At 42.1% G+C, this 10,231-nt stretch overlaps 1 protein-coding gene and 2 long non-coding RNA genes across 3 annotated transcripts in view; 1 reads left to right on the top strand and 2 right to left on the bottom strand.

Moving 5' to 3' along the window:
- Positions 1–51: 51 nt before the first annotated feature.
- The window catches only part of b3galnt2 (beta-1,3-N-acetylgalactosaminyltransferase 2), a 32,550-nt gene continuing 22,370 nt past the window's right edge, over positions 52–10,231 (bottom strand). The window contains exons 9-12 of the mRNA XM_088350999.1: positions 8,926–9,051; positions 8,700–8,859; positions 6,226–6,282; positions 52–2,201 (exon numbers count right to left, since the gene is read on the bottom strand). Coding sequence (XP_088207125.1) covers positions 2,064–2,201; positions 6,226–6,282; positions 8,700–8,859; positions 8,926–9,051 — 481 coding nt within the window. The 3' untranslated portion in view covers positions 52–2,063. The remainder of the gene's footprint in view (positions 2,202–6,225; positions 6,283–8,699; positions 8,860–8,925; positions 9,052–10,231) is intronic.
- On the top strand, positions 2,851–4,320 carry LOC148354541 (uncharacterized). The gene is made up of 2 exons (XR_015852411.1): positions 2,851–3,091; positions 3,856–4,320. It is a non-coding gene; the product is annotated as an uncharacterized LOC148354541 (long non-coding RNA).
- LOC148354540 (uncharacterized) lies at positions 4,404–5,576 on the bottom strand. The gene is made up of 2 exons (XR_015852410.1): positions 5,198–5,576; positions 4,404–4,783 (listed from the first exon to the last, which is right to left on the bottom strand). It is a non-coding gene; the product is annotated as an uncharacterized LOC148354540 (long non-coding RNA).

Genomic DNA, 10,231 nt, shown 5'->3' with positions numbered 1-10,231 from the left:
CAGCTGGAATATGAAGGATGCAATTGCATCATCACCCGAAATACACAAGAATCTCAGACATTTTCTTTTATGTCCTGTGACATTTCAAAAGTTTAGCTTGCAAATCGTACAGTCAGTCCACGTAGAAGTTTTAAAACACAATAAGGCAACATCAATATCTCGTAGGGATGTCCCGATACAACATTTTCACTTCTGGTTCCGATTATTTTACAATTAAATGATTTGGTACAACGAAAAGTTTTTCTTAAAAATGAACCGAGTTATTTAAACATTATGAATTGGTATTCCTAACATTTAAAAAATAAGAGTTCGCATGCTTAGAGGATGATCACGTTTTTGCACCCATTTATAACAAAAATAGTATTACATTTTTACACTGAAATTCTCATTTTAGACAGTATATATTCAAAATCAACTGAGGAATCAACTTTCTTCTTAAAAGAATAGAAAAGTGATACTTGCTATCGGCACTTCGACATATTTTAAAGGACATAGTGTAGAATTTAGCGCCTCCTAGTGGTAAAATAAATTCCGTTTAATTAAAAACACTTTTGATTTATATTAAGAGCAAAAATACATGAACATATGTGCATTTTTCAAAATAATAGTAGGGAAAATAATATTTGCAAAAAATGCGACTCACCTAGAAGGAGCCGACATAATTGTCCCTTGCAGCAAAAGGGTACCCCCAAAACTCAAACCTTGTGAAAAACGGTGCCATCTGGCCACCTTGAGTCTCCGTTGTTTGTATTCTTCCTTGTGCTTTATAGCACTTGTTTTTGGTTGCACCACATAATGCAGGGACATCTGGTGGTCAGGACTAGTATAAGCTCCCCCTCAGTACAGTCTTTTGGAATCAGAATCTATAAATGGGAGTTTGATCCTGGATATTAAAGCAGAGGCAAACTCTGTAATGCACAATATTAAATGGGAGATTTGGGACGAAATTCAATACTGTTTTCAAGGCTGTACGGCAGTGGTTTGTATTTCTATTTTTATATTTCAGTCTTTCCTCATTTGGGGTGGGGTACACTGGTTCAATGGCTCAAATCAGTTTGGATAAACCCTCCCCAGGTCCATTTCCTCACATGGTTAGGGTGTGCCTTGCCATCATTATATTTTATTTGCCTTGCCCTGAAAAATTCTCGTGCCGGCGTGATGAGGGGGTCCTATAGTGGCTGCAGAGCCGGAGCTAAGGCTAAGTGGCTAACGGCGATATAAGCCTCGGGCACAAAGATTTCCATCTGCTGCAGGAACGTCGAACTTCTGGCCCAGCGTGTGACGTCATCCACTCTGCTGTTGCTAAACTACAACGCAGCACCCTGAGGCCATCCTGTTCATCTGAATATTCAACCCAGTGTGAATTTCCCTACGGGGAAGAATAAAGTATATCTATTTCTATTACAATTTCTGTTGTTTTTATTGTATTTTAACCATTGTGTGTGTCTGTGTATTAGGTTGTTTGGTCAGGATAAAGAAGGGGATTTTATGGTCTTACTGTACAAAATAATTTGATTTGATCTGGTATGGTACCGGGCAGCACGGCGGCTCAGTGGTTAGCGTGTGTGTGGCACAGTTCTAAGGTCATGGGTTCAAATCCAGCTACCAACCTTCCTGTGCGGAGTTTGCATGTTCTCCCCATGCTTGCGTGGGTTCACTCTGGTTTCCTCCCACATTCCAAAAACATGCTTGTCAGGTTAATTGGCCGGTCCAAATTGTCCCGAGGTGTGAATCAGTGAGTTAGTTGTCTCTGTGTGCCCTGCGACTGGCTGGCAACCAGTTCAGGGTGTCCACTGCCCGATGATTGCTGGGATGGGCTCCAGCACCCCCGCGACCCTACTGAGGATAAGCGGTGCAGCTAATGAGATGAGATGATATGGTACCGATGTCGTATCAGGACACCCCTACTGTTTTGCACAATGACCACCGGGTAGCAGCACGTTAAAGACGATGGTAAAAATACAGCTTTTTCTTTTTCGAACGAGTATCCGAAATGAGCGCCGACGACGAAAGGACACCTCGAAGCCGGCCGTAAATATGACATGCGGTGCCTCGTCCGGACCTTAAGGTCCCCAGGGACATCCGCAGGGGTCCGAGCAAGACCTCTTGCGCTCCCACAGGGCCCGAAGCTCTTCGGCGGTGTGCTGAGGCGAGGAAAGCATGTCCAGGTAACATTCTTTTTCGCAAAGCCAGCTGGAGTCCTGCCCGGGAGAGGAGTTGGACAGAGATTATTTCCACAAGTGGAAAACCATCAGGACTTGTTGGGTCCACAAAGGAGGACATTCAAAAATGAAAACAACATTTGCATGAGGTCAATGACAAATGTTTGTGCACCTGACTCACTCACGGGTCAGGAATTTTGATTCACCGTAAATTCCGGACTATAAGCCGCGACTTTTATCCCTAACTTTTAACCCTGCGGCTTATTCAGTGATGCGGCCAATTGATGTCATTTTTCTAACGGCCGCTAGCGGCGCTCGAGTGTTGCTACCATTAACTGCCCTGTCAAAGCATTATTATTATTATTAAAGCTTTAAAAACTCTCTCGGTGTACCGTCTTTCTTTTTAAATATGTGTAACCCATGTATAATTTGTATTTGCAACTTTATATTTTTGTAATGTATTCATTTGTATTTATTCTAGACACTTATTCTGATATGTTTTGCACGGGTGAACGAAAAATGAGGGGTGGAACAAACGCGGGGTGCCGAGTTTAAGTGGGGACCGCTAAAGGTGAGAGACAGACGAGGAAAGAAGAGGGGGTAAAAAGTTGGTTAAAGAAAAAGGAGTTGCGGGAGTAAATGTGTTCATCTGATATATTTTTCCCACCCTTACCTTTGGAAATTTAGGCTGAGTCCCATTCTTCGCACTTTCACTCGCTATGTGCCCTAGTCACTCGGTTTGCGCGTTCACGTGAAAATGGGGTGTGTCCCGATACTCTCAAGACCGAGGCAGAAGTGCCCTCAAACCATGTCGTAGCCACTTCAAGACCGAGGGGGCTCTCGACCTCACTTGGCGGCGAAGTGACTACCCAGAAGGCTTTGCGAATTCTCAATATCAACAAACATGCCCGGAAAGGAACCGCACAAATGTAAGTAGTTTTCCACAACCACGCATGTATTTGCAACAAAATGTATTGAGATATCTTAGTTAGACGTAAATGCAATAGAAAATCGTATTTTCGCGTTAAAACACGAACATTGCAAAATCGCTACTTTACGAAGTGCACTAATCTACCAAGGGAGCTGGCAAAAAAAAATCTTCACGCTACAAACTTTAAAGTAGGATAACTGGGCAGAAAATCACGGTTCAGCCCATCCCTGTTTTTATCTTAAACGAGTCGTCCTTTTACATCTACTGTACATGGCCAGTCGCTAAAGGAGCATAGTCAGAATACCGTTCTGAACATAAGCGCTTGTTTACTGCACACAATTTCGGGTGTCGTGTTTTATTTACAATATGATTCTTTCATGTGAGATCAGAATGCATTAGTTTTCATCATGCATTATGAGTAATGTCTCCGAATTTCACGTGGAAATACAGTTGAAACAAACTACTATCACATAGTCCACTGCCTTCTCTGTAAACACATATTAAGTAAACTAATTACCTTCTCAAAATGTTGTCCAAATGTGGAGACAATTCTAAAGCATATGTGATGCTGGCCAATAGAAGGCTCATACAGCCATAAGAATAACATGTCAATTTTGTGTATCTATTCACTATCAAATAATTATCCAGAACACATCCTATAATTTCCTGTCTCACATCAACTTGCTGAGCATCCTATACTCAGTTGTTTTTGTACAATACATCAGCATTAAGTAATTCTTGTTTTTTCCACCCAACCTAAAGGCCACTGTAGAACGTCCCGTGGAAGAGCTGGTCACCATCACAGCTACCACGCCATCCACACCACCGGGCACGTCGTTGGCACCTTCTAATCCGGCGCCAAACCCCAAATCACCCAGAAAAAAAAGGAAGCACGATACACTCCTTGACTTTTTGAAAGCGGAGTCTGCCGGAGTGAGGAAAAGGCTCGAAGAAACTGTGGCCAAAACTGAGCGGTTCCCGTCCTTTTTGGGAAGCTCGTGGACAAATTTCCAGAACAGTGACATCTCTGCAATGTTTCCCTTTGTTTTATAAAAGGATAATATTGTTTTTTTTATTAAGAACTCAATGAAGTTCCAGTTTGTGTTTTCCAGCTTCATGGAAGTATTGGTATATTTTTGTTAAAATTTGTGACACATTATTTACTATTATGTATTTTGGCCCAATGTGAGTTTGTTTTTCTGAAAGTAAACTATTATTTAAGCTGGAGTGATTTGTAGTTGTTTTCTTTCCAACAGTCACATAGTTCACACACAGTATCTCACATCATTATGAAATAAACCACCAAGGTGTTACTCAAAATGAAGATGTTTATTGAATAGTAATGCAGAAAAGCACATAATGCAAATGTGGGTCTGACTTAAAGAGCCTAAATATGGCTTTTGGGCAATTTATTCCATATTAACTGTGGACAATTCTTTGTACGGTGGACCTGGGAACCCTGAAGACCCGTGACACCACACGGTAGGACAGAGCGTGGGCCAGCCAGTACACGTAGATCAGGACCTCCAGCCACGGCCCTGTTCCCTCTTTAGCAGCTCATGCAGGGCCCACATAACCTAACCTTCTTGCTCAACCTTAAGTCCTGAATGAGTTCTGACTCCACATCCAACCATAAGCACAGGATGGGAACATTCCTGTCCAACCTGTCCACGCTTATGGGACAGCCACTCTGGAACACAATAGATAACAATTTAGACATAAAAGTGGGCATAGAAAAGAAAAAGACCGCTTTAACTGTGATGTAAGCATCATGAAAAAATGTTGAAATGACCTTTTTTATATCCAATGACAACTCTTTTGAATTAAATTCCTTATGAACTAAGGTTTTTGGGTCGTACAGGGAAGTTTGGTGACGATATTATGTCAGCTTAAGGGTCAGGTGGACTGTTCTTGTGTTTGTTTACTTTTCGTCATGTCACACATTCAAAACCCCTACTATATGTCATAAAATGGCATTAAGATACTAATAAGTAGATTGCCATTTATGTCTACACAAACATAGGGTATTATGTGAACGTGCATTGTATGTTAACTCTTACTGTATTTGACCGAACGGGTCATTTTTTTTAATGAGTGTACGTACCTTGTAAAGATGAATCAGCACTACATAGCGCCAAAGCTGTCTTCAGTATAGCACATTTCTCCTCCGTTGATTGGAGACACGGAAAAGATGATGAGCTTTCACGCAATCGGTAATAACACAGCTGTAGCGGGCATTTTTAACGTTGCACGAACTCTCCAACTGACACACTACGTTGAGACTCGAGTTGTTTACATGTGACGTAGGCCTATACGTCACTAAGGTCTACAGCCAATTAATATTACCGCCATCTCCTGGACAGGGGTGGAACCTTGCAAGTCTTGTCCAAACCTTTTCCACTTTGCACTCCACTCGATGAGGGCACTCCTCTATCGAGGGACCTCACTGGAGGGTTCTCGGGGCCGAGTGAGAGAAATGGGATTGGGCCATACACTTTTTTCCTTGGATTACTTCCAACGGGACCCGGACTCTGCAGGTCTGCATCAAACCTTAAGTACCGGTATCATTTTCCGTCCATTTTGCCGTGATTTTTGGACTGTGGAATTTAATGAAGGACATAAATTGTGAATATGCTTGATTGCTATTAAGATTTTCGATAAGGGTTGTTCAAACCTCACATTGTGTTTGCTGTTAAACGTCATATTGAAATATAATATTGTGAATGTGCTTAATTGCTGTTGAGATTGTCATGATTGTTTTCAGTTATTAGTGTCAATAAATTTGTTCAAACCAAAAAAAAACAAAAATTTAGTTTCAATCGCGGGACTTGAAGTCAGGTTTGGGTTAATTTTGTGTTTGTGTTACATTTTTTAATGTCGGTGCATGCGGCTTATATACAGGTGCGGCTTGTGTAAGTACAAAATCGGTTTTCCTCTTAAAATGTGGTGGGTGCGGCTTATAATCAGGTGCGCTCTATAGTCCGGAATATACGGTATGTTTGGTGCAATACCGCTACCTTTATAGAGGCCACTGACAGTATTGCATGATATTTAGATAGACGGTATTTTATTTCTATATTTCTATAAAGAGGTGGATTTGGACCCCCACCAAACATGGATTGAAGCTCTTACCTGATACTTCTGAGGTCCGACAGCTGCCATCCAGATGCCCATGCTCACGTCTTCTCCCTGTGAGGTCACATTGAGTTCATGTTCTGGACCTTCTTTCATGTCATGTTCTGGAGGATTTGACTCCGGTTATTGTTCCATCAGTGTGAGTGTGTACCCTGCATCATCCACCTGACACGTCTTAGAGCAGGGGTGTCAAACTCATTTGAACTCGGGGGCCACACGATAGAACCAACATTCTGTCGGGGGCCGGACGAGTAGATTAAAGAGAAAGAAAAAGACAGATAAAGAAATGAGAGAAAGAGGAGAAAGAAAAAGACAGAGAGGGAGAGAGCGTGAGAAACAAAAGATAAAAAGTCGTGAGAGAGGGGGAAAAGAAAATGAGAGGAAGAAAGAAATCCAAAGAAAAATAGAAAGACAGAAGGAGAGAAAAGAGAAAAGAAAGCGAGAAGGGTATGAAGAGAGAAAGAGAAAAGAAAAAAAGGAAGTTAGAGCAAAAGATGTTAAAAGACACAGAGAGAGAAAGAGACAAAGGAAGAGAAAAAGAGAGACACAGAGAGTGAAAAAGACAGAGTGGGACAAAAGGGGTGGAAAAGAAAGAGAGAGAGAGAAATAAATAAATACAAGTACAGTGTCTTTGTTCGAGGCACCTGGCTTTGGCAACATCAAGTGGACATATTTCAACCTGCAGCTTGTTTTCCTCTTGCGCTTCTCTGAGCGTTGTCTCGTGGGCCGGATTCAATCCCTTAGCGGGCCTGATATGGCAACACTCAGAGAAGCGGAATGTTTTGTTCAGTTAGTTCATTTGGGTTTCTATGTATTCTGCGTAAATCTTACTTTCATTTTTTGTTCCGTTAGACCTGGTGGGGATCTGGGACATTATGTCATTCTTATAACCAACCGCAAATTTGTCCCCTGTTTCCTCTTTGTTTAGTCAGACTTAGATGGTTATCCAACATATCCTGGTTTCCTTTCATATTTTGCCCGGTTACAGCTAGGATTCAAAGTTCAATACGCGCCATCCACTTTCATGTTTTGTTCCGTTGGAACAAGTTAGTGTATCTATTCGATTTCAGGGTTTCTTTTGTCTTTGCACTCTTGTTGTTGGAATTTTTCATGTTTTCCTCTTGTTTTGTTTAGTTTAAGGTTCTTTTGTGTTCCTATATAATTGTCCCTAGGTGTGAATGAGCGAATGAGTTGTCTGTCCCTGTGTGCCCTGCGATTGGCTGGCAACCAGTTCAGGGTGTCCCCTGCCCACTGCCCGGAGATGGCTGGGATGGGCTCCAGCCTCCCCCGCCACCCTAATGAGGAGAAGCGGTACGGCTAATGAGATGAGATATATCCTGCATCTTTTTTTGCGTTTTGTTAATATATAAATACAGTATATATATATATATATATATATATTATATATATTATTAGCTTGGCACAGATATACAGTTCAGCCTGTGTACGAGTAGCTTTGATGTCTATGAATTCTGTAGATTATAGCTCCTTGTTCGACAAACATGCGGCCCACGGGCCAAATCAAGTCCGCCAAGTTTTTTAATTTGGTCTGTGAGACAACACTGAGAGAAGCACCAGAGAAAAATCAGCTGTAGTTTGAAATATGTCCACTCGATACTGACAAAGCCAGGTGCTACTCGCAGAGCAACTGGAGCTTTATTACTTTGTTTTTCTCTCGCTCTTTTTCACTTTCTTTGATTCCTTCATTTTTCTTTCTTGCTACCCATTTCTTTCTTTCTCCTTTCTTTTTCACTCTTTTATATCTAGATGTCCCTCCTTTTTTCTTTTTTCCTCTATCACTCTATTTCTTTCTTTATAACACCGTCTCTTTTCTCCCTCTCACTCGTTTACCTAGCTTTCTTTTGTTCTCTCTCTTTTTAATCTATAAGTCCCGCCCACTGTGAGTTTCTTTTTAACCATTCGGCCCCCCGGGCTAAAATGAGTTTGACACCTCTGCTGTACATTATCCAATACAGCTTCCTTTTCTGTAAATAAATCATTTTCTCAATTCCTCTTTTGCGTCTCCGTTGATGGGATCATGCCGAGCGGCAGCCATGTCTGAGTAAGTGTTTGTCGCACAGGGTTGGGTAGGGTTACTTTAACTGGATTACTTTCAATGACTTTTGGATGACTCCAATACCAAATATGCTAATAAAAGACAAAAGAAACGAAATAGGAATAAAAATGACTCCATTTTGTGCAGGCTTGGGGAGTAACGGAACACATGGAACGGCAAAAATGATGTTTGGATTGATTTTCGTTTTGTTTCTGTCGCATTTGATGTGAGTTTTGCCGGAGATCAAAGCCAGGAGAGAAAGCTTACCGCGTGTTGTGAGTCATCATTTTATTCAGATTTAGTTTCTTTTGTCTTTTATTAGCATATTTGGTATTGGAGTCATCCAAAAGTCATTGAAAGTAATCCAGTTCAAGTAACCCTACCCAACCCTGTTGTCGCAAAACGGAGCCACTACCTGGTAGGCCTTCAGGCTCTCGGCATTGCGAGCCAGCCACTGCACCAGGTCTCGCGATACCACGTAGCCGGATCCGCAAGCGAAAGCCGGGTAAGCTGGGCTGGCGTACTCCAACTCTTGCCACTTTCCCATGCGATCCACCGCCCAGCTCTGTCTGAAACTGGGTCAAGATGGCGTCATTGGTCGGAAACCGGACACGGGACGGTATAAAAAGCGCCAAACTTACTTTCCCCACCAGAAGTGTTTTCGTTTCAGAGCTTTCTGCTCGATTTTCGTCAAGACGGAGTCCACGTCGATGTAACAATCGTCATCGGTCTTCAGGAGCAGACTGAAGTTGCTGTTTTCCACTGACCTGTCGAATCGGGAATGTGAGTTCTATGCCAGGGCTCGGGAACTTTTTTGAGCCGAAGAGCCATAAAAGCATATATCAGTGTTCTGGATTGCCCGCAACCCTGCGTCCCAGACGCATTATTTTTGCTGGGGACGCATCGTCTCAAATCAACGTGCGTCGCCGGGACGCAACTTTTTTGACACGAAATTGTCATGATCATTTTTTAACAAAGATTTACTGCACTCAACTTTTCGTCAGGCAGATCCGCCATTCTTGTTTTGGTCTCGCACGCCGATCCCGAGTTCGAGTTGTGTAGTGAAAGTCCGTCTCTTTTCAGAGAACCGGCTTTTTCGGCTCAACTCATTAAACGGCTCACTTGCTTTGATGCATTATATTACGAATGATGATGTTGTATAAAGAAGTTAAGAAAAAGAGGAAGTATAAAAGGAGAAAATGAAAAAAGACAGGTTTGTGGTGATCCCTTTGAATCAGTATATTACCAACAATAATTGAATGCAGAAAATGAATGAATAATTTGAGAAAATGTATTATTCTACTTAATTCTATTTGCATGTATTTTTTCCTTCTACAGTGAACGTCCAAGCGACTTCATTTTTGAACTTTTTTTTATAATAAAGCTCATTCATGTCGAGCAACTCAGTGTCTCACAACAAAATGTCCATTAACAATATATATGATATAAGGAATGCAGCACGGCGGCGCAGTGGTTAGCGCTTGTGCGGCACAGTTCATGTCATGGGAACCTGTTGTGGGTTCAAATCCAGCTCCAGACTTCCTGTGCGGAGTTTGTATGTTCTCCCCGTGCTTGCGTGGGTTTCCTCCGGGCACTCCGGTTTCCTCCCACATTCCAAAAACATGCATTTCAGGTGAATTGGCCGGTCCAAATTGTCCCTAGGTGTGAATGAGCGAATGAGTTGTCTGTCCCTATGTGCCCTGCGATTGCCTGGCAACCAGTTCAGGGTGTCCCCTGCCCACTGCCCGGAGATGGCTGGGATGGGCTCCAGCCCCGCCGCGACCCTAATGAGGATAAGCGGTACGGCTAATGAGATGAGATGAGAGATGATATAAGGAAACACATGTACAATATAACATGTTAAACTACATCAATAAACATGTTTGAAAAAAAAAAAAAAAAGATTTTTTTTTGTATTTTGTAAGGGAAAATAGGACAGATTGTAAG

This window comes from Urocampus carinirostris, chromosome 13 (assembly GCF_059441175.1).
Source record: "Urocampus carinirostris isolate Australia breed hairy pipefish chromosome 13, RoL_Ucar_1.0, whole genome shotgun sequence".
NCBI classification, from domain to species: domain Eukaryota; kingdom Metazoa; phylum Chordata; class Actinopteri; order Syngnathiformes; family Syngnathidae; genus Urocampus; species Urocampus carinirostris.
Note: the sequence above shows the minus strand (reverse complement) of the source record. Positions and strands in the feature narration are given on the sequence as shown.